Source organism: Terrapene carolina, unplaced genomic scaffold, assembly GCF_002925995.2.
Source record: "Terrapene carolina triunguis isolate 2854851 unplaced genomic scaffold, T_m_triunguis-2.0 Scaffold23, whole genome shotgun sequence".
Classification (NCBI taxonomy): domain Eukaryota; kingdom Metazoa; phylum Chordata; order Testudines; family Emydidae; genus Terrapene; species Terrapene triunguis.
This window is the reverse complement of record NW_020664374.1, coordinates 20,623,070-20,648,389: the sequence shown is the minus strand read 5'-3', so window position 1 is coordinate 20,648,389 and position 25,320 is coordinate 20,623,070. Positions and strand designations below refer to the sequence as shown.

Sequence of the window (25,320 nt, the reverse complement as noted above, 5' to 3'; positions counted from 1 at the left end):
TCACTTTTCTTATCTTTAACTACTGTCTTAAATTTGTTTGAATGCTCAGTCTTTTACAAGTGCCATTCTTTGTCCATAAACTGTAGGAACCTGTAACATCATCATTAGCTTTTTACCTGGGAATATAAGGCTCTGCCGGAGGAGGGGGTATGTAGAGATCTTGGAGTGCTGAACTGTCTCTTTTAGTGGGTGTGCTGATAGTGCTGGATGGTGTAGCAACGCTGCTTGTAGGACTTCTAGGAATAAGCGGCTGGTTAAAATAAAAAAGAGAAAAAAAAACACATGGGTATCTATTATATCTAGCATATTCTTATTTTCAAATGAAAATAATTAAAATTAAAGACAAACTGATAAAATAAAACCTAAAAATAAATACTTTTGATATTACATGGTTGTTTTAAACTACCTGAAAAACTATTCATGTTAAAGAGAAGGGATATTCACAAACTGTAAAAGGGACATGAGTTATGCTTGTGAAGCAGACTCCTCTTCACATCCTTTCTCCTTCCCTCTTGCTTAGTACAAGCTACTCTATTGCCAGTGCCCATAAAAATAGTCATGTAGGGACACCACTCGAAGCTTCACTAATGTAAGTTACCCAGAAGCTAGTGACTTGTTTAAACTCTAGTGTTTACAATAGAGGTTGTATAGGTATGTATTTAAAAAGATGTCGTCATTTAAATTCAAAAATACCAGTGTTATTATGTAAGAAATATCTGTGGAAGTTTCAGTTTTTCTACGGCTTTGGATACTGTAGCTCCGATTTCATATCTTATAAGCAGAAATATTATGATACAGAGCAAATGGGAGTCTATTATTCTACACTCTTCAGGACCCATTTCCACCAAATAACACTTCACATGTTTTTGAGCATTTTCTACCCTACCCAGGCCTTAGTCAGGCAGTGAACACCTCCCTTGCAGACTATGCCTGGATTCTAGCTACCATTCCAGCCCGAGCTTGATGTTCTCTCTCTCAATAGCTCTGATTAACAGCCCCATCAGTTCTCACATCTCTTTCTCTGAGTGTTAGAGAGAGAAGTGCAATGAAGGAAATAAGAGGCATGCCAGTTTGCTCAGCCTCACAATATTTCTGCTGACTAGCGTTAAGTTTGAGCGTTTATGCTAACTACACTCAGAAAAGAAAGCAAATGCTGAGTAATTCTAATATTAAAAATATGTTGGTTTTTATTTTGTTTTGATTTTAAAGTGCTCGCTCTCCTTCCATTTGTTAAAAATAAATGCCTTGAAGAATAAATCTTACAGGCTTGGAAGTACACAGTGGTCACGACAGCTATAGATTCCTCACGCACATCAGTGCTTTAGGACACAACTTTTTCATGTTGTACTTAGAACAGAAAAGCTATGAGCTCAGGCTAAAAGGACAGTATGCATAGAAGACACTTTTGCAAGTTCTGTAAAGAATAAATTGTGACAGGTCAATGGGGCACTTCTGTAGAGAGTAATCAGCTCTCCTTCCCCACATATTAATCATGACACCTCTGCAGTATACCTAGACTACAGCAAACCCTGAGGGTTTAACAACAGACCTTCTTCCAAATTTGGGCCTTCTGTAAGACAGCAATGAGCTGCTGTCTTTTTGCTAAACCAATTAGACTTTTCAATCTTTCACAATAGTAACTGTATACATCAAAAATTGTCTGCATATTACTGTAGTATTTCCTTTTTGCATCTTTAAATACTGTTAGATTCATGTGTGCCTTTTAGGATATCTGAAACATCCTACAAACATGAAAGGAAATCCTGTGCCACAGGATATCTTCAAAATGTTACTTGGGAGTAGTATTGTGTTAGACTTCATTCTGGAATTTTTGTTGGTCCAATGTTAATCTTGCAATGTGTTTTTGGAATATTAACTTTATGATCACTTTTAAATCCTGTCTTGCTAACTCTTACTGACCTATAACCTTTAAACAATGACAAATTGAAGTGTTTGCTAATTTTTTTGCTAGTTAGTTATTCTAAAACTACTAGAATAAATGTGAGTCCCTCACAGTCTGAATCTGTTTAAAAAAAAAAAAAGGCAGCAAACTACAGTCTCTGTTTGGGAGGTTGGGCAGGTAGAGAAAGACATACAGAGGAAGGAACAGATAAAAGACCATATGAGTATTAAAAACAAGCATGAGCCTGAAATCCGTTTCAGGAATTCTAAAAACAAAAAAACCCCTCTTGACCTAAGACAACAGAAATCTCATCACTGAAGATTTCAACCGTGAAAGCTAACTCTGAATCCCTGAACCATCTACTAAAGCAAAGTATTTTATTTCCTTTCTAATGGATGCTCAGTATGGGAAGTGCCTTTTCAGGCTTACTGAGTGTGAGGGGAGTGAAATTTCCTTCAGGCGACTGCCAGTTGGGAGCCCAGTGGCCTTGATTCACCAGGCTGCAGGTGCAGGGAACTGGCAAAGAGTTTCCCTGTGTGTTGGCCTAGATGACCCTCCAGGCCTCATATCTTTGTGAGACAGACCCAGCTTCTGATAAGGCTCTTTTGTTTCAATCTGGCAGTTCTGCAAGGATCACTTCATAGCAGGTGGTACATGAGTCCAAGATTTGGTAAAGGCAATCCAGGTTTATTAGTTGGTTTGCTGTTCAGAATAGTTCTAATAATGGGCTCTGGATATTTGATGGGTTCATGAGTCTTTAAGAATGAGAGATTTCAGTCTCTCCATTGTTCAGGTGAGGCAGTGGAAACTCTGATCTTGCCTTGGAAGATGTTATGTTCTGTCCATCAGAGAAGAGTGTGTGTGCATGTGCACACATCCTGCTGGCTGGGGTTGGGGGTCTGAAGATAACTTGAGGGAAATCCTTGGTTTCCATGTTGGGCAGCTGAACTTGGGCTATGGTATCAGAGTTGTTTTTTGAGTGAATTCTCCACGGATCTGAGTGACTCTAGTGTCTTGCTGGACAGTAGCTTAGCTAGCTCTCCCAGGATGACCTGGGTTTTTTTAGAAGGTCAAGAACTGTAAGTAGAGTCTACAACATCAAGCACAATGCTCGGGAGTACTGTTCCAAAATAGATCTGGAAGTGTCCTACCCTTGCCACCATCGGGTCAGGCTGTAAAATTCACCTGTTCAGCTTAGTCCATAAAAGCAGAGCAGAAGAAAAACCTGGCAGTATGCATAGAAGTAGAAGCCCACTTTTAAACCAAGGAATGGAAAAGTGAAACAACTTGTCCCTGCCAGATGTTTGTCACTGTTTTCAATAGATATGACAACAACAAACCCTTTAAAAATGTGTTCAAATTGGGCCACCTGGCAATAGCTCAGCAAGCTGGTACTTCTTTGTGGTGGCTGCCATCTTGTGTTACAGAAGCTCAGGTTTCATTAAAAAAAAAAAAAAGAATTAAAGACTTTAGGTCCTTATGGTTGTGAAGATAACCTTCCAAATGAGAAGTAAAAGCAGCTGATAATGGGATGAATACCAGAGCCTGAAAACAGCTTGGAATAATAGCTGTTAGGTATGAGCTGCTCTCACATTGCAGCTCAGTGGGGTGTTAAACTTGACGCCTAATTCTGACAATTGTCAGAATGTTCAGTGTTTAAATGTCAGAATTGTGGATGGTGATCCAAGCATGCAACAAAGGAGGAGGACTAAATGAGTAGCATAACATATTAGCGCACAAGTGAATACAGCTTTGATTGTAGGCAGAGTCTTGCAGAGTACAACTACTTTCATCCACTCACTCTCTCCCCACTACATTTAACCACCAGAGGATCTCAAAGCATTTTACAAAGTTAATAAATTAAGCTTCACAACATCCTTGAAATGAAGGTAAGGAAAATCTGCAATGACATACATTGATTCCTGCAGAATCCAAAAGAAAGCAAAATCTTTTTCACTGCTTCCTTTTCTGTGTATCAGAAGTGATCTTGTCACTAAGATCCTTATAATAAAGGATACATTACAACAAGCTGAGGCATCTACTCAAAACATTTCATGCACACACATACACACGCTAGTGCCATACACAACCAATGATGAAATACACTATACTCCCTCCAAATATTTCATCTTTGGTTATGTCTGGAATTAGCATTTTCACCTAATTATTTCTCTATCATTGCCTGGAACTTTCAATGCTACAATCAGTGCCATTTTGTAGACTGGGAGGGAGTGCTCACCTAGTAATACTATTAAAATCCTTCCATCTCCAGAGACCAAACACATTATCCATTGTATGCCTTGGTCTGATAGTGAAGTTCAAAGGTTACAGTTAAAGTGAGGATGGGGAGAGAAATTGTGATACTGTGTGTGAGTCCACACACAAACACATGTAAACATAGAGAATCATAGTAGTCAAGCAGAGATAAACAAAAACTCTAGAAGAAAGGTATATAACTTTAAAAAATACAAGTTAAACCAACACAAAGTTTTAGGTAGTAATTTTTTTTTTACAGTGTCTTCATCAGTAAACAATTGTGTTTTGGTCATAAAAAGTAACAATTTATTGAACAAACCATTCCCAATAAACTAAATTGTTTACACATTTCAGTCTATTTCAGCTTGCAACTAAGAAATGAAGAAGTAATGAAACATTATATAAAAAATTCAGGCTTCATAGGAAATCTGGTCAGAATCCATTTAAACAACACTAGAGAGAGTGCCAAGCTCCTATGTAGTGAAAAGACAACTAGGCAACTAAATATCCTACAGATTACAGGGGTTTATTTAAATTTAATGATTAAAACTGTAATTTCATTAATTTAATCACAAATAACTGACAAAAACAGAACAAAATGTTGTCGCTAGAGGATGGAGAGGCAATATAAGCAAATTAACAAAGGGGGGAATAATAAATAATCAAAGTAGAATTTCCTCTCAAACCTAAGGTAAGGAAAAACTTAAAGAACATAAGAACTAGGTCAGACCAATGGTCCATATAGCCCAGCATCCTGTCTTACGACAGTGGCCAATGCCAAGTTCTTCAAAGGGAATGAACAGAACAGGAAATTATCGAGTGATCCATCCCCTGTCATCCATTCCCAGCGTCTGGTAATCAGAGCCTAGGGACACCCAGAGCATGGGGTTGCATCCCTAACCATTTGGCTAATAGCTATTGATGGACCTATCCTCCATGAACTCATCTAGTTCTTTTTTGAACCCCATTACACTTTTCGCCTTCACAACATCCTCTGGCAACGAGTTCCACACATTGACTATGTGTTGTGTGAACAAATACTTCCTTTTGTTTGTTTTAAACCTGCTGCCTGGATGATCCCTGGTTCATTAGTTATGTGAAGGAGTAAATAATACTTCCTTATACAATTTCTCTACACCAGTCACGATTTTATACACCTCTATCTTATCCCCATTTAGTCGTCTTTTTACCAAGCTGAAAAGTCCCAGTCTTTTTAATGTCTCCTCATTTGGAAGCTGTTTCACACCCTTAATAATTTTTGTTGCCCTTCTCTGCACCTTTTCCAATTATAAGATATCTTTTTTGAGATGGGGTAATCAGAACTGTACTCAGTATTCAAGGTGTGGGCATACCATAGATTTATATAGTGGCATGATGCTATATTCTGTCTTATCTATCTCTTTCCTAATGGTTCCTAACATTGTTAGCTTTTTTGACTGTCATTGCACATTGAGAGATGTTTTCAGAGAACTAGCCACAATGACTTCAAGATCTCTTTTCTTTCAGCAAAGAAGCTGGAGAGTTGAGTACAGCAAAGTGAATATGTAACCACAAATGAAGTTCTAAGCCTCAGAACCTTGCATGATGAGCTACTAAAAATCCTTTACCAACAGCCTTAGTAGTGCATAGAATAGTACAATACATTATTTAAAAATGAACAAAATCTGCCATTGAAATACTCTAGATCAAAATGGTGATGACTAATAATGGATTAACACAAAATCATAAATCATAGAAATGTAGGACTGGAAGGAACCTCGAGAAGCCATCATATCCAGTCCCTTGTGCTGAGGCAAGACCAAGTAAACCTAGACTATATCTGACACATGTTTGTCCAACCCCTTCTTAAAAACTTCCTTTGGAAGCCTATTCCAAAGCTCAACTACCCTTACAGTTAGAAAGTTTTTCCTAATATCTAACCTAAATATCCTTTGCTGCCAATTAAGCCCATTACTTCTTGTCCTGCCTTTTATCACTTTTGTTGCTCTCCTGGGCTCTATCCAATTTGTCCACATCTTTCCTAAAGTGGGGCACCCAGAACTGGACATATTACTCCAGATGAGGTCTTACCAGTGCTGAGTAGAATAGGACAGTTACCTTCCATGTCTTGCATACGACACTCCTATTAATACATCCCAGAATGATATAACCCTTTTTCACAATTGCATCACATTTTTGACTCATTCAATTTATGATACCCTGTGAACCACAGATCCTTTTCAGCAATACTATCAGCTAGCCAGTTATTTCTCATTTTGTAGTTGTGCATTTGACTGTATTTTGCACTTGTCTTTAATGAATTTCATCTTGTAGATTTCAGACCAATTTTCCAATTTGTGAAGGTCATTTTGGATTCTAATCATTTCTCCAAAGTGCTTACAACTCCTCCCATCTTGGTGTGATCTGCAAATTTTATAAGCAAACTTTCCATTCCATTATCCAAGACATTTATGAAAATATTGAATAGTACCAGACCCAGGACTGACCCCCTATAGCAGGGGTGGCCAACCTGAGCCGGAGAAGGAGCCAGAATTTACCAATGTACATTGCCAAAGAGCCACAGTAATATGTCAGCAGCCCCCACAGCAACTCCCGCCCGCCAGCAACCCCGCCGGTCAGCGCCTCCTGCCTGCCGCAATCAGCTGTTTCGCATGCGCAGGAGGCCTGTGGGGGTGGGAGAGGAGCAAGGCTATGGCAGGCTTGGGGGAAGGGGTAGGGGCTTTGGGGGAAGGGGTGGAGTGGGGGCAGCACCTGGGGCAGAGCAGGGGGTTGAGTAGTGAGCACCCCCCGGCACACTGGAAAGTTAGCATCTGTAGCTCCAGCCCCGGAGTCAGCGCCTATGCAAGGAGCCGCATATTAACCTCTGAAGAGCCGCATGTGGCTCCAGAGCCACAGGTTGGCCAGTCCTACCCTATAGGACCCCACTAGATATCAGAGTGGTCAGGAAAATTCTGTTCATCTCTTGATAAACATTCTAAAGTCTGGATGCTGATTACCCATTTGGGCCTGATCCAAAGCTCACTGAAGTCAACGAGAGTCTTTCCATTGACATCAGTGGTGGGCACAAGGCCCTCATAGCTTAGCTGAACCCTCCAGAAACATCACTCCCTGCTCCTCTAGTCCCGCTATGAGCCTGAAAGAGTCCAGTCTGGATCAGGAGTCTTCAGCAGGTTAGTTCAAATTCCTTTTGGCCAACAGCACAAGCACATACCAGGGGCTAGAGGTAGGCTTTGTAGCTTATCCCGAAACAGCACGTGGCAGTTACAGCCCCGCTGCTGCCTATTTTAAATTCCATGAGCTCAAAAATCTTCTTCTTTATTAACTTTCACCTCAGAGGACAAAAGTATACCTTGGAATGCTCAAATTGTATTGTGGGGAGCCACTACGAGGGAAGCCCCAGAAATAATAGAAATGGTGAGGTCAGGAAGAAGAGTGTAGACTGAAACAGAAGGTGTGAGATACAACAAACATTTAAATCAGCAAACACTCTAAATCTCAGAAGGATTGTTCTAAGGACAGAGAAAGTTTGCATAGTTCTAGTTCTCAGATAAAGTATTCAACTATCTCAACCTGTGGCAGAAATAAAAAACAAAGGTTGAAGATAAAACTCCATACATGACAAGTCTAATGATTGTCAAAAATAGAATCATTATGATCGGGAATGTCATTTTAGACTCCACACAACGAACCACAATAGCAATGGAAACGTAGTGGGAAAAACAAATCCAGTAAGATTCATGGTTGCATTCATGACATGTTAGCATTTGTTGTACGATCACATAATAATTATTATTTCCAACCGCAAAAAACATCTTAGAAAGCCCCAATGTTGTAGCTGCCTAATTCAAGTTTTATAAAAAATATACATTGAAAATCCCTGTAATTCACAAATTATGATATGATAAAAACGTATAAAACATAGAACTTTGATAAGCCACAAAAAGGTGGAAAATATTAATTTATGGAGGTTTAAACAGAGAGCCTTCAGGTGTCCTTTGCTGTCAAAAAATTCACTTGTTTTAAACAGGTATAGAACAAAATGGATGTTTTTTCCTCTTCTGATGGACATTTTAGTTCAAGCTATGCGCACACATGTACACAGGCTGGGACCTCATTATATGATGTTGTGCAATATATAAAGCCATATTCTAGTCGGCGTTATTCTGCATGCTGAGTCATATTTTTGCACTCTGGTTTCCAGCCTGCTACAGAGATTTGGCATTTTTTTTATTTTACTTTTTTACCTCTCAGAGAAATTTTCAGCATATAATAATTGTGAAAAAACAAATTAGTCAATGTCTGCTAAAAGAAGGAAACCAAATGAAGTAGTCAACAGAAAGTTCCATTTGTTAAATGTCACTTGCGCATTATCAATGGCAAGACACTTAAAACAGGAACAAGTTGTGGAAAATAAACATATTGCATTCACAAAAATAAGCTTGTGGGACTCGTAGTTTTTCAGATTTGCCAACTGGCACTATCAACAAGCCCTTTTCACATCTACAGACCATGAACTTTTGGTTGATGTATTTATTACAAGTTTAGAGCACTACAAGAGGAGAAACGTTTTTCAGTGGACAACAGGTGGTTAACAATATTACCAGGACATATTAAAAAAAGCTTAAAACTCTCACAACTCCTGTCATCTCCTGCACTGAAATGATTCATATACCACAGAGTCATTAGTAGCACTTACACAGTGCTGACGTTGGAGTACTTCATCTAGCATTCACCCATCTTATTGGCATACTTAATATTGCTCCATTAAATCTTTGATTTTTTTAAATCTTGCTGCAAATGATGAACTTTCATGTTCGTACATACAATTATCAACTAAGCAAGCAGAGGGCAGTTTAGTGACTAATGTGTCAATATTATTCTGTTAGAACTGTGATTTAAAAGGTTTCAATTACAAGATCCCAATGTAAATGAGCCCCTTAATTTAATTTGCTGAACCATTTATGCCTCCAAGTTTGATGTGACAACTATTAGAGATGTTTGCTGATGCAGGCGCTTTCAAAAACTAAATCTCTGTTTCACTACCAGTGTTTCTTACATTTTGCCAAGTCCCACTTTCCCCTACAACACTCAATACTATTTGATTAATCTCGGAAATCACATTTTGCCCTTTTCTTCTACTCACCCCTCTTGCAGAAGTTAAATAAAAAGCTAATTTACAGGCGCTAAGTCAATAACTAATTATACTTCCTCTCCATACCTGTTGCTACGGATATATCTTCTTATATTTTGTGCTTTCACAAGACCTTATTTCGGGGTATGGATTTTATTATTGCTTATGTGTGCTGAAACTGTTGAACAGTTTTAGCTTTGAGATGATTGCACACTTATAACATTCTCCATTATTTAATGACATCTTGATATAGCAAATATGTTATGGTTCGAAAAAAGAGACTATGGAGATGTTCCTTTTATCTATTTATGTTAACATCCATTTTTCACCCTCTCCCCATAGTAAGTCTTTCCCTCTGCCATTAAACAAAATATCAGCTGTCTGTGAAACTAGCACATACTTAGGAAACACAAAATAGCAATTTCTAATTACAAAGTGTAAATTTTGGAGTAAACTGTGTTCTGGACAGTGACATTAGGATTTGTAGAGAAATGAAAATATCATCAAAATAGTATGGATAATCGATGCAGATGTCTGATGCTAATCAGTTCATACTTTTGAACAGCTGTGAGAGTATGGCACCTTTTTTGCTTTTATATTAATCAGAATTTGCCATAGCTATTACACACTTATTCAGTATTTAAGCTTTAAAATTGATTTCATCTGGGGCCAACTGGTATTCTGTTTAACTCCAATGTGTTTAAGTTAACAAGACAGCATTATGCAGATTCTGAAATTTGTCCTACTTATTGTTGAAACTTTTTCTACAGAAAATAATTATCCCTCACTTTAGAAAGCCATGAAGTACCGCAGATACACACACACACACACACACACACACACACACACATATATATATATATATATATATACACAAACATGCGAAAATAAGATTCCTGGCTTTTTCTTTTATGTCATATCTAATAAGACTATAACATATCACCATGTCATATCAGGTTTGTATTTATAATACCTTAATAGGATTTCAGTTTCTATTAATCAAAATATCCTCAAAAACTACCAGTATTTCCTATACTATTATTGTAAGAAAAAAATCTTTAAAATTTCACTTTAAAAACTGTATCTGCTCTATGACATTCTAAGTATGCTAAACTGTAAACTAGACCCAAATTGAACAAATTAAGAGAGAAGTGAATTTTCATCTCTGCAATATAATGCCATGTGCACATGAAAACCTTTTCATCTAGCGATTAAATTAAGATTTTGAGGAGTGGGTGAATTATAGGCCTCATGCTTGCATGTTGGTGCATGCACATTCATTAGGGCCATCATTTCAGAAAAATTCAGGAAGTGGGGGGCAAAGCTGTGTCACCACCCTCACTTCCTCCTTCTCACTGAGGCTACAGCTGCTTGTGGGAGGTTAGGGGGCCGGTCCTACTCTCAAGGAGGGGGTGTGGTGGCCTGTCCCTGTCCCAGAGAGATGGGAAGGGTGCAGGCCACAAGAGGTGTCTTGCACATGGCTGGCCCGGTGCAGGGACCAGGCCTCTTCCCGCTCTTCTTAGACCTGGCCCAGGCCACTGCCGCTGCTACCCATCCAGCTAGTGGGAAGAGGCAGGCGGTGTTGACAATGGCCTGCTTCCCAGTGGCTGCTGCAGGCCTGGGGGAGACACCGCAGCACTGAGTGGTGAGGAACTATGAAAATGACGGGGGGAGGGAGGCAATTGCCTCCTCATCCCATAACAAATGACGTCCCTGATGCACATATCACAGCAGCAGAAGCATCTCAACAAGGGAAGGCTGGTGGCTCATGTACACTGCCCTGACATCAGAATCTTCAGGGGAGTTTAATGGATTCTCACTCCCATGTAAGAAGGCTCAGTGAGCCCTTTAGAGACTCATGCTTTCTTGCTGTATGAAGCCTAAAGGGTGGAAGCTGGTTGCTGTCTGATCCCCCATCCCTTTGGAATAGCCTGTCTCCTCTCTTGATTTAACTGCACAGTCATGTGTCTCCACTACTCCACTATCCCTTATAAAACCCTGCTGTGGGATCTTTGGTGGGAATAGTCTAGTGGCAGACACTCAAGTAGAGCCAGAACAAATATTTAATAAAACGGACATAATGTCACCAAAAAATACTACAGAGGAAATAGGGTACAGTCTCATTTTAAGCAATGATGTGTATTTTTCACTGATGGTTATATTGTCAGCAAAAAAACTTTGATAAAATCACAACTTTCAAGTAAGTACATTCATATGCCCATTATCATGCATACATATTTTCAGTTATATACTCAGATGCTGATCAGCTATTTGTTGGTTGAAACTTAATGCCACATTTCCATGGAGTACTTCATGTTTTAAATGCTAAGACAACTTAATCTTTTTAACAGCTATTCAAGTTGAAAGACAATGGTATATTGAACCATGGAGGTGGGGTTGAGGAAAGGATGTGATGAATGGTATTAGTTGCTTTTATAAACCTGTTAGCATTTTAAATGGCAAAGAAAGCCACTATCAGCAGTGGCATTTCCATATCTCATTTTCCTTCACAATATGACTTTTTATTTCAATGAACAGTATTAATTTTTAAATTAGACTATGTTTAAGATAGGATAATAATCTCTCTTAAGAATGCAATTTTTATGCAAGGAAAATAAAATTCTTCCTAGATTATGTCCCAACTGAAGTGAAGGGGAAATACATTATTTTTCAGCTTTCATCAATTGGTAAAATGGTTTAATCAGCCTGGAGATAGATTATTCTGGATTTCCTAAAATTTAATTATTAGGAAATAAAGCTATCACAGTGATGTTTTATACTAAAGTAAAATGCTAAATTTTTGACTAAACTGTTTCCATTTTTGGCATACTGTAGTTTTATTAAAAAACAAGAGAAATAAAGGGTCAGCTTAGACCTTCTGTAGACCTGCACATATTTTAAGTACTAAGGAACTGATCCTTACAAATAATTTAGGCATACCTTTGCTCACGTGAGCAGACTTCAATGGGACTACTCCGAGGAGTAAAGTCATGTACTTGTCTAAGGTCCTGATTCACAAAATATTTAGGCACATGCTTAAAGTTGTGCACTTGATTAAGTACTTGGCTAAATTGAAAACAAAATCACATTTTTTCTCTATTTATAAAATATGCTGCAATGTAACCTTTAAAAGAACCTAAACTATAATATAGCAGCTTCCTAACTATGCCTAGAAAAATGAATGGGAGCCCTCAAACAATTTGTGTACATTAGAAGTATTACCCTGCGGTTATCTGGGATAATTTTTAAATACTTCCAAACAACAAAAGAACTTATGGATTGTCTTTTCCTTTTAAAAGGTCTAACTAATGGATTTAATTTCAACTGCGCCTATGAGAACAAGCTGTGCAGATATCATTTCACAAACAAGTTTTCAAAGCATACAAGATTAAATCCATATGCTGCTGAGATGAAGCACAATAAAGCATCACTGAGATAATCTATAGTTAAAATGATGGTGTATGACTTATGATTAAGCTTCATTACCTGCAGAGCAAGGGGCTTCCATCTCATATTTTTCAGTAAAGCTGGTGCTGAGGTAAGCATGCTCTGAGGTCGCTTTTTCAAAGTTAAGATAACACCACTCGGATCCTCTCGTAGTGCATTCACCAAATTTTTCAACTGCCACCCCACCTGGTAACCAGCAAAATCATTACAATAAAATTGAGGTACAGTATTCAAGAGGTAATGTTCCCTTCTTAATAATAACATAATAGGTTTGTGTATATATATATTTTAGAAGATTAACTCTGCAAAACTGTCAAAATTTTAATTACAGTATTAGAAAACATGCCAACTAAAAATAATACTTATTACGGTACACTAAAATGGGTATGTACCATTTCAGCTATTAGAATGACTAAACTACTGCTCCTCCATCCAAAACACATAGTTTAATCTCATTGTGATTTTTAAACTAATTATAACTGAACACTGATGTATTTCCTTAGAGGTTAAAGGGTTAAAAGGACCTAGCTTCTATCTCATACAGTCTAACCCAGAGTAACATAATTTAACTGCACATCTTATGCTTCATAATTACTGTAAACTCTACTAAATATATGTTGCCATACCTCTACTCTTTAAAAATGCTAATATTATACTATTAATATTACTGTAAACACCATTAAAATATTACTACTTCAGGCAGATGCAAGCATAACAGGGTTCAGTTAAGACTTCTATTCTTTACAATGCTATAAAATAAATTTAAAAGCCTAGTTAATTTAAACACCACAGCTTTTGAAATTTTATTCTAAATAATTTCATCCATTTAAATTACAATAAATTAATAAATGAAATGTAATCTAGCTACTGTACTTGAACATCAGTCCAAAAATAAAATTTCCCATTTACATTACAGTACTTTGCAAATATTGTGAAATATGGCACTTGATGAGTGTGAAAAGACTAATTGTCCTTTTCTTCTAAATACTTGGTAGAATTTTTTGGAATAATTTGTTGTATGTAGCTTTTGAAAAAAGGAAAGTTGTTATGGTACACAACTTGAGTAAGCTTTTCAAAAGTGACTAATGATAGATTTTAGATTGCCAGTATGGAACACCTTAAAGATATCTGATTTTCAGAGAGCAAGCCCTCAGTGTATTCTTAAAAAAATAAAATAAAAAAAAAATAAAAAAAATCAGGCCCTGTTAAGGTGTCTCAGATTGACCGCCTAAAAGCTGAGGTACCCAAAATCACAAGTCACTTGAAAATCTTAGCCTGTGTGTTTAGAAAGCTATTCGTTCTAACATATTTTACATCCTTAAGTGTCTCTCCTTTTCTCATTTTAAACATTAATAACTATGTTTTCTCCTAACTTTAAAGGATCATGATTAAAAACATTCTTAATTTTGTTCTTTTTACTAGAAAATTTTCTAACTGGTATATGAAATTTCCAAACCTATGAAGTAAATACACATAGTACAATGCTACCTATAGCATGCTGCTACTTATGGAAGGATAAGATGGAAAAATATCAAGAAGTGGAGCATTGATGTTGTCCTTCATTAGTCTAGTATAGCAGTGAAACACATCTGTATGTTGTTTACCTTTCACTTCAAGGAATTTACTCTTGGGTGCATGAGAACAAACTCAGATTTACTGCAAAACTGGTAACCAAATTTATGCTGCCAAGTAATTAAGTCTAATGTAAGATGCTCAAAATATACATATTATTTGGCTTGTTCATCCATTATGCCAAATCATACATTGATTTTTCCAATCACCAATTATTTTCAGAGTTTCTGATCTCAGATTGGCATATTGATCAAAGTCAGCAATAGTGCCTGTGTCAATAGTCTTGAGGCACAGGAAGGCTGCCATCATCATTCTTCAAGTGCTACAGTGAACCTAGTCATCCTTTCTCAGTACAGCAAAATGCATTGCATGAAATGTTAAATTCTCATGTTCTCTCCACCAAGGTGTGTTTGTATAGTATATCAATGTAAACAAGGAAGCAGAACACTCACAAAATTGCTCCTATGGAATCCCTTCTGGACTCCACACTGGACCTTTAAGCGTGGCTGGAACTTTATATATATATATAAACACACACACACACACACCTCTTCACTTATGTCCTTTCCAAAACCACTACTCATTTTGCTATAGTACTTTGAATAAAACTACACAAATTCATTTATCAAGTTTTGTAGAATACATTCACCATCTTGCCATAGTCTCCAGTTTACTTTAATAATATGTGTAGCAACTAGAAGGTTACCGAATAAAATTTAAAACTTTTGGTTCTGAGTACTACTATCTTAAGAAAAACCACTTTGTGTGTCCATAATGGTGCTTTCTGATTCACATGGATGTGTTCAACATTTTGTGAGTTTTTAAGGACCAAGGAAAGTTACCACCTTGAATATACCTGTAATTTCATTCTCCTTTATGCTGCCAGAAAGACTGAATAAAAATTCTCACTTGTTAAACACCCTCTCTCTATATGTAACCCACTGTTCATTTTAATTCTATAACAGTGTACATCAACTGAAAAGATTTCTGTGAAGGAATCCTGGTGCAGAATAAAGCAAAACTAAGAGTCTTGAAGAGGATGACATGGTGCAAGTTACAGAGTTATGGCAGTAATGCAAGATTCTTGTCATATAAGTTGGAATGAGGTTGCGTGAGAGAATCATGCCTTGTGCTTTAATTCCATCCCCTTTCTAAATATAACAGGCAGAAGATATATTAACTGATTTTTTGGTTATGCTGACAGGTTTTTAAAAACTACTTAATGTACATTTTCAAACTATGCTGAGATGAACACTGTCCTGCCTTTCCTGGGGTACTTTCAAATAAATGAAAGGTTCTCTACCCTTTGAGTGAGAGTTGTGGGGATTAAGGAAGAACACTGAAAATTATTAGGATTTGTACATTCCAATTTAGATTCTCTGGGGCAAAAACAATTTTAGTTGACTAAGATCTTTCCAATGAAAAATTAGCTATAATCTTCAAATGAAGTCCACCTTCCACTTTCATTGATGCCCTCGTAAGAATCTCATTTCTGGACCAGTCAGCCCTCAGACTGTTTCATCTCTCTTGAATAGGAAATACTAAGATTCTTGAGGGAACAAGACAGCTATCAGATTGGCAAGGATAGATTAAGGGAAACTGCTACTCAGCACTGATGATCTCTGGGAAGCATAAACAAACCAATGATCATTGTAAGACCCCAGCAAAACAGAATAAAACAGAAGTATTAATACAAACTGAACGATAGATTTAATTTTATTTTAGTGGAGGAGGGGGCGATTAAAAGTAGGAAGTGAAGGGGAAGCATGCCTGAAACTGAAAAATGTCAGAACAAGCTATTCTAAAGGCACTGGATTAAAGTCCTCTTCCAAGTAAACTAAATTTATCTTCCAGGAGCTCTCTTCAAGATCTCCCTGCTACCATCACCCCCAGCAATTCCCAATTCCCCCCTTTAAGACTTCAGACTTTCAACACCCCTAGGAGGACAAGACAGGAGGGTAACTTGGCTACTTGTAGTCGAGCCTTTCTTTGTGTGACACAGTACACATATTTTGTCATCAAAACTGCTTTGTTCTTTTGATCCTGCTGTTGAGAGAGGCTGGATTGTGTCTTGCAAGGCCTGCCCAAATTCCAAGTAGCTATTCTCCTACTTCATACAAAGCTAGCTGATTTGCTGCCAAAATTGCTGTTTACTGCTATTCGCATTTATTCACGTGGGGAACTGTGTGAGCAAGACAAGTCACCTTACATTAGACAGGAGAACTAGCTGTCAGTCAAACCACTGAGTACATATGTATGAACACTGGATGGGTCAAATTTCGGGTGATACTACTGGGACCCTAGTATCTTCGCCCACAGTAGATAATCACATCAGGGAGAGGCAAAGTCTAGCCCATATGACATAATGCCTTTATACTTTCGGTTTCCCCATCTATGATACACCATCTCCTTGGTAAAGAAATTTGAATTCCTTAGATAAAATATGTTTCTAATTGCTTCAAGGAAAGAATTAGAAAAGTAAATGAAAAGCAGTCACAAGTATTACAATTGTCTCCAAATTTCTGTATAAAGAAGCTCCTTCCAAATTGCCCTAACACACGCAAACCCATGTACCAAAAAGAGGCACTTCAGTGCTAATTATTCTGTGGGCTGCATGAGGAGGAACATATATGTATTTCTAACAAGATGTTTCACTTACCACCTAAATTAAATTCAGGGCCATTTATTTCTAAATTTTCACCACTATACAACACTAAACTGATTCTGTTTCAGTTTGTCTTGTTTTGTAGATCTTGAGGTAAACAACAAAACCAATCTGGACACCCAGTGTTGCTATATGCAAGGTTATGCAAGAATTTCCAGTTTTCATTTTATTATGAGACAAATAATTTTAAAGGATATAAAATTACACAATATTTTACAAAATAAGCACAGTGTGGCAAAGCTATGTTTGAGCTTTCAAACTCAGCACTGAATTTCCTGATTTCTAAATATTGCATTAATACTAGCTTCTTGTATGGAATTTCAAAATGCATTAATAAAAGTCAGCTAGTCAACATGTAGGATTTGACCAAAGAGCAGGAGTAATTTACAAAGCAACAATGTTTTTAGACCACCATATTTAATGCATTTTATTATCTTAAATTCTGTGGATTATCCCATGTTCTGTAAAGAGGAAGAATAAACAAAACCAACAAAAAAGACACCAAGGTTTTAGTACTTAGTTAAGCATTCAAGGAAAGGAGAATTTCATTTACAGCAAACTCCTTTATTTGAATCCTGTTGAAGGGTTCAGAGCAGGTTTTGTTTGGATGGGATTGCTTGGGTTTATTTTAACACATAGTATTTTAACTCATGATATGACTTAAGAGGCCTACCTGTCCACTTTTAAAAGTTAAGATTAATATAAGTAACTTAAAATAATTTACAACATCAATTTTTTCAAAGTGATCTAATCATGGCAGGTCTTTTTAGTTGCAGGCTGACCCCATTGTTTCATTTTGCTAAGTAGAATGCATGTTACCTCTGACTCAGGACGCATTACTCACGTTATAGTTGATTATCTAGAGGTAGAGCCTGTAATGACAGAGACACATAGATCTTTAAGGATGACAAGAACTACAGCTCCAACAAACTCTCCTCTTTGGTATGTGAACCTTGCTTGTAGTAGGTATATTTGGGTTATAGCGTCACCACAGTCTAAATTAATACTTTTATTCTGAATTCCTATTTTCAGTTGCTGTTAAAATTTGATAAAACATTTTTTTAGTTTGGTCTTAGCCCAGAGACTTTTTTTCACCACAGAAAGTTAGTAAAATCTTAAGTTGTCTGGATATGAAAAATACTCTGTACCCTGATCATTTAAAAATAGCTTTGTTTAAAATCTTCACATTTGGCATGCATGCAAGAAGAGACAGCATCTTCCTTAAAGCTTAGCACACTGTGGATACTACAGAAAATAAATAATAGTGCAAACAATTCCTACAAAATCTTCTCTGAGGTTTCCCCTCTTTATGCCACTTTAGGAAAATTGATATTAGTAGCCCTCTTTTCTTTATCTCCTTTCCTAAAGTAAAACGGGAGAGAGTCTAACTACTCCCTTGCCCTTTATCATGGCAAATCAAATTATCTGTGGGGCAAAGGACTGTTAGTCTTCTAATCCCTCTTCACCCCATCCTTCTGGCATTTTGAAAGAGTTGTGGACTGGGACTGACTTTCTGCTCCTTTAGAGTGCCAGATGGTAAACCAGCTCCACATCCTCAAAAAGCTTGTCAGCACCTTCCGAAGCACCTGTTCTCATGCATAGTACTGCAGGGCAGCCAGGGCATCTCCACAAAAACATTTACAGGCTCAGCAGAAATGCGAGGACCCAAGTGGAGCATTTTTAGGATGCCACAGGATATAGGCAGATGACAGCACTGAATTATCTAAAGTTCCAGAAATTCAGCAAGAATATCTCAAACAACAGAGGCATATGAGCTGTTGCATTTTTTTTTAAAAAAATTGGTAGTCTTATTCACATTACAACATTTATTGGCTGGAGGTTGGAGTTAGGGAAGGGATACAGTGCTCAGATAAAATGGATTGGTAAAGGATTTAAAGGAGGTATTCTTTAAAGGAGCAAAAATGGGGAGCTTTGGGACTCCTAAAATTGACATGATAGGGAGCCAACCCTATCCCTCCTACATAGCCTTCCCCCTAAACCCTTATTCGAGGGGGTGGGGATAGTGAGGTCCCAGCAGCAAGTTGGCTGGGGACCAGGATAGGTAAGGGGGAGGGTTTACAGAAGCCTCCCAGGTATATATCAAAATGATCATGGAATTAACTGCACTATACACTTTTATCTGCTGGGTACTCCCAGACATTTAAGAATAAAGTTGTAGCCTAATTAAACCTCATCCAGAGTCTCCTGTCCTTCTTCCAACATAGCCAGACTAAGTATGTCTAAGGAAGAGGGTTAGCAGTAATCAATGCCTCCATGATGGGAGGACTATATTTTTTGCATTTATGTTAACTCGTTCCAAATCTACAGAAAAAGAAAAACTGGTGATGTCATTAGATTTTTGGAGGAAAGAAATATTTTCCTGCTAAATATAAACTGTAAGGCAGTGGTGGGCAACCTGCAGCCCATGGGCCACACACAGCCCGTCAGAGTAATCCGCTGGCGGGCCACGAGACAGTTTGTTTATATTGACTGTCCGCAGGCACGGCCGACAGCCCATTGGCCAGGAACGGCAAACCGCAGCCACTGGGAGCTGCAAGCAGCCGTGCCTGTGGATGGTCAATGTAAACAAACTGTCTCGTGGCCCGCCAGTGGATTACCCTGATGGGCCGCGGGTTGCCCACCACTGCTGTAAGGCCTTCTATACTGTTTTCCTGCTTAGCAAACATGCTGATTCTACCAAAAGATTTAATTAAAACTTATTGTTGAAGGAAATCAAAGCTGTCATGTTCCTAACTTTCTTTAATTTTGCTTGTGACTGATCAAAAGACTTCCTTCAATATTTGTGAGCTTATAAATAAAAAGAAAAACTATTTGTGTGGTGGAGGGGAGGGCTCCATTCACACAAATAGTTTTCAGTTAATTACGCAATCCAAAAGCTCTTTAACAAATTATCTGAATGGTCAGATTGCTCTCCTCACAATGAATAAAAAATTAATAATAATTATGCATGAAACATTACATTGCATCTATGAAATTATTACTCAAATAATTAGTAACCTGCTGCTGAGTTAAAATGGTCTGATGTACAGTCATCCAGGTGGTAAAACAAAATATTAAACAAAAGGAAGCATTTTTATTCTGCCAACAGTTGGGTTGATAACATGACTTTAAACTATCTACATGAGGTTGGTAAATAAGCAGACTGACTCCCCTAAAAGAGGTCAGAGGGGAAGGATATCAGCTGGCAGTCATGTGAAAATCTAGAAAGAATGAAGCAAACAATAGGTTTACCTTTCCTCCCTCCATCCCTTCTGAAGACACTGGAAAAGAATAGAATGCTTCAGGGCTACCTCCTCCAGAATACATTATAGGGTTGGGAAGGGGTGGCTGCCTAAAGTTTAAAGAAGCATCAACAGATTCCATATTCTGATTTTTTTCAGGTTAGCTCGTCACCAGTAATGAATAATAAATACTCCACACTTCTATAATATTTTTTTTTATCCAAACATCTATGCTTATACACCCTGTGATTCTGAATGAGGAATACATCACTTGCCTTACATGAAGAAGTTTGACTTTGAAATAAAGTTAAATATGATTTTAAAAGTCCCACTACACATGCACAGTGTTAATTTTATTATTAAATCTAATCATAACCAAAAGAGTGATGGCCTCAAATAACACCACCACCAACATAGCTTGCATATAAACTATATTGAAGTAGATCACAGCTTTTGTTTGATAATCTCCTAGTGCTTTATAAACATTTGTTAATTAAATATCATTACGCTTTTATGAAGTAAGCATTGTTATGCTCATTTTACAGATGGGTAAACCAAAGTACAGAGAAATTAAGTGACTTTCCCAAGGGGACACACAGTCATGAGCAGAGCTGATAATAGAATCCAGGTGCGTACTGACACAGAGTACCGTGCTTTACACACTAAAACAACATTCCATCATTATAAGATTTATTTAATTGTGTTTCCATACTCCTAGCTGACAGGACTTCTAATTGATTTCATTGTCTTACTCGCTCCAGTTACTTATACAGCTCCCATCAATGTAATATCAGAGTGCCTCACAAAGATTAATAGATTTATCTTCACAACACCTGTGATTTAGGAAAATATATGTATTTTACATATGGGGAACTGAGGCATAAAGAGATTAAGTGAGTTTCCCAAGGGGACACAGGAAGTCTGTGGCACAACAGGGAAGCGTAAACTAAGAACTTGCGAGTCCTAATCTAGTGGCCTAAGCATAAAACCATCCTTCAGGAGAAGAGTGATGGTAGATATAGTAACATTTCTAGACCTCATAAATGAAATAAATTAATCATGAAGCAAAACTGTATAATTCTAAAGACATTTTACTCATTATAAATATTGTTCATTCAGCAATAACCCTTAACTTTGACTTTTCACCTCCACAGTGTTTTGTAGAAGTTTTAAGCCAATTTTTTATTTTTTTGTCTCAGACAAAAGTGTAGGAAATCTTTAAGTGCATCTTTGAACAATTAAATCACTACATTCATGTTAAGCTGCAAGGTAGGTGAAACAGGGATACCTGAAAGAGGTTGACTGCACTGATTTGGATACACGTTGTTTTAAAAGCTACACTTAGCAAGTGAATGGATACTTGCACGGAAGTGATAGAAAATTGTTCATTTTCCTATTTTAGCCTCCATTATAGGAGTCCGTGTATGTTGCTGTGTACTGTATGTTCTCTGATTAAAGTCTTAAAACTGCTGCCAGAAATGGAGTTTAAAACTTGAAGTGCCAGATTTAAAGCAGTGCCAGATTTCCTATGTGCTGGCATGAGTCATTTCACTCCAATAGTTTCCTCAGGACACTCGGGGGAACAAAAGAGACACGACAGTGGATTTTAAGTGGCAGGCTGCAACTTTATTAAAGTAACACCAGGTAGAGGTGATGTATGCCCCCTCATCTCACATACCCACCATTTAACTGGGTCCAATAGAGGGTTACAGGGCTCCCACTTAGGGTGACCAGATGTCCCGATTTTATAGGGACAGTCCCGATTTTTGGGTCTTTTTCTTATATAGGCTCCTATTACCCCCCACCCCTGTCCCGATTTTTCACATGTGCTGTCTGGTCACCCTACTCCCACTATAGAAGTAGTAACTCAAGGTAGACCTGCCCCTCCACAACCTACCTCCCAGGACTCAGTTCACTTCTGAGTCCCCTAACCTTCCTCCTCTGTGGGGATGGGCTATAGAGTGTCTTTAGGCCTCTCCTTACAGGTACAAGGTCCACAAGTTCAAATCATTGGTCTTATTTACCTCTGGGAGCTGCACCTTTTAGCCTTTACCTGCACTGGACATTGCCACAAGTTGCAACAACTACACATTTCTATAGTTTCATTTAATAGGCTTCTAAATCCCATCTGTGCCCCAATTGTGCCTCCACAATGCTGCAAGGAGGCAAAAAATCCCAGAAGACCTCAGCTAATTTCACCTAGTGGGAAAAAAATCCTTCTCAATCCACAAAAACATGCACAGGGAAAGATATAACTTACCAGGGAGGAGCCAATCAGCTACCACAAACCTCCTTAGCTAGCCAAAAGGATGCAGCAAAACCCGAAGGGAGGGCATGGCTTCGACATGCACCCTTCTCCTTTTGGGGGGGCGGGGGTCTGATTTTTCATTCCCCTTCTCCCACATTTGCCTTCCAGGGACACTATATTCTCCCTGAAGTCCGAGCAAAGGTCCCCTCCCCCGAGATGTTGGGGGGAGGGGGGATATTTTTCCACATAATCTTTCTTAGAGCATGAAAAAAACTGACTTGAGATAACCGCATGCACCACTACAGCCCATAGATGCTGCTACCCTTGAAAGAGATGCTTAGACTGGATATTCACTTAACATTTCATAATCAAGAAGCCTATAGCTACCTTAGTATTTTTATATTGCTCAGTCCCCCTGAAGTCCAATAGAATCTCTCTGCCACAGAACATGAGACAGGCAAAAAACAACAACACTGAACTGATATAAAACTGCACTATATACAGCACTCAGCTGAGATATAGTTATATTTTTAGGCTTCAATCAACTAAGATTGATTAAAGAATTCCTCTACATTGATTTTTATCCCCATGGTAAAGTATTAACTTGTTTTGCTTACAATTTTAAGCTACATTTGCAAGCGCTATCATCATCACCATCTTACTCTGTTTCTACATTTACTTCTCACTGCACAGAAATAAGAAAGTAATGAATTATGCATGTGCCTAATTTAAAGTACCGTAAATACTTTAAGGAGGCCCAATCTACTGGACAGCCACACTAGAGAACTTTTAGTGCGCAGCAGCAGGGTCCACATGGACACTTAGTGCATGCCAGGCTAGCGTAGGGTCGATTTATACCCCATCTTGCTGTGAACTAACTCCTCGTCTAGACAAGCTCTGATTTCACACACAAAAGTTTGGGTTTTTTATTTCTTTATTTGGCCCATATAGGAGGATTGGAAATCATGGTTTCTCCAATCATTTTTAGCATGAATTATTTTAAAGGTTTTTATTATTTAACATTGGGCTAGATTCAGATTCTGCTGTCATTTACACTGGTGTTAATGGTGCAAAGACTTGTAAATCCATGTGCATACTCAAGACAAACTGGGGGAGAAAGCTGTATCTGGCTTTCAGTGTTCGGGAGGATGAATGCATATTTATTTAGATAGCTATCCATGCACAGTAAAGCAACAAATATATCCATACACACAAACCAACCTACATATACAGTACACTGAAAAAGGGAAGAAAAGGGAACATTATATCCCTGGTAACTGTTGCAGTCTCCCCTTTTATCCTGTGAAACAGGAATCATAGACAGAGTCTCATGCTGCCTCCAACTGCAAGCAAAGAGGCAAAGAAATGCACAAACCACCCCTCTTTCTGTAGACCTCAGGCACACACTGTCCCTCTAGTGAAAGATGCTTCCAGAGCACAGATGAAAATGCAGACAGAACAAAAGATTGAATATTGCCAGAATACTCCTCCTCTAACTTTTGTACAGACAGTACCAGTGATTCCCCAAGAGAGGAGGAGGATGGAATGTAGGATGGGAAAAGAGGAGACTATGACAAACACAATTACCAGGTATGTAATTTTCCCTTGTTGTACATCTCTCTCTTCTCCCACCCTATGACACAGGAGTCATGGACAGATAAAGGATACAGATGCCCAAGAGGCAAGCTTAATTTTTTTGCTCTTAGCAAACTTTGCAAAGGCAGCCCAAGAATACTGATAACTAGTTGATAGTGATGGTGAGGAGAAGATTAAGTTGCTCTCTTCCACACATCCAAAGCAAATGCCTCAGCTCTCACTGTCCACGATGTAGAGACTCTAGTTGAATGGCATTTTACTACCTTGGGATGAGGTTTACCAGCTTGATCACATGCTATCAGAATACAGTCAGACTTACCTAGTGACAGTGGCTCAGGGCACAACTGTCTCAACTCTTGCAAATGACAAAGAATGCTTCAGAACTAACTCAATATCCAACAAATGCAGCTGCTTATCTAGGGAGACACTGCGTTTGGGCAAAGAGTAGGGAGAACAATGGGCTCATTCACATGGAATTCAGAAATCACCTTAGGAATGAATTCTGGAGGAAGCAAAAGACTCACTTTGTTTGGAAAGAGCTGCAGGTAAAATGAATATATGACGACTGAGTTCCATTCACTCATTCACCTGGCAAAGGTGACCAGAATAAGGAAAACAGCCTTAAAAGAAAGTAAATGCTAAAGGAGCCTGCCCAAAAGGCTCAGAAGGGGACCCCCAATCAGACCTGCAAGGCAAAGTCTAGGTGCTGCTGAGGACTGACTGGATGAACCACCACTTTGTAGAGATAACGGGAAAAAACTTCTCAATTTAGGGATGTGGAACAATGTCCCTGCTCTCAATAAGGCCTTGAATAGCCACTATAGCAGAGGCATGCAAATGGAGAGCACTGATGCTGACACCTTTGCTGAAGCCTGACATTAGAAAATCCAAAACATGCCAGAATGAGCGTAATAGGGCAGTGATATTCCCTGACTCAACCAGGCTGAAAAGATCCAACAAATCCTAAGAGTACATGAGGTAGACATTTTCTGCTGCTAACCAAGCAGTCTCCCACTAGGAGTCTCCCTTAGGAAGCAACTCCATTCAGTAGCCATGTAATCATTTGTGTATGGGGCAGGTGGGAGCAGTGCACTGGCCCGTGAGAGAAGATTCAAGTTCTCTGCAAGCATCTGGGAGGAAGAGAGGAGTCTCACAGCTCAAATCAATAAGGGGACCCTACTTATAAAAGGGATGGGGGTTAGATTTCTGACACTCATCAGTAGGGTTACCATATCTATTAAATAAAAAAAGAGGACCCTC

The 25,320-nt window shown here is 38.3% G+C and overlaps 1 protein-coding gene across 2 annotated transcripts in view; it reads right to left on the bottom strand.

The window, feature by feature from the left end:
- LOC113406244 (connector enhancer of kinase suppressor of ras 2-like) overlaps positions 1 to 25,320 on the bottom strand; it is a 357,746-nt gene that overhangs the window by 136,139 nt on the left and 196,287 nt on the right. Inside the window, exons 9-10 of one of the 2 annotated variants that reach the window (XM_026649850.2) lie at positions 12,777 to 12,923; positions 117 to 250 (exon numbers count right to left, since the gene is read on the bottom strand). In XM_026649850.2, coding sequence (XP_026505635.1) covers positions 117 to 250; positions 12,777 to 12,923 — 281 coding nt within the window. The remainder of the gene's footprint in view (positions 1 to 116; positions 251 to 12,776; positions 12,924 to 25,320) is intronic. The other variant, XM_026649851.2, reaches the window with a different exon arrangement.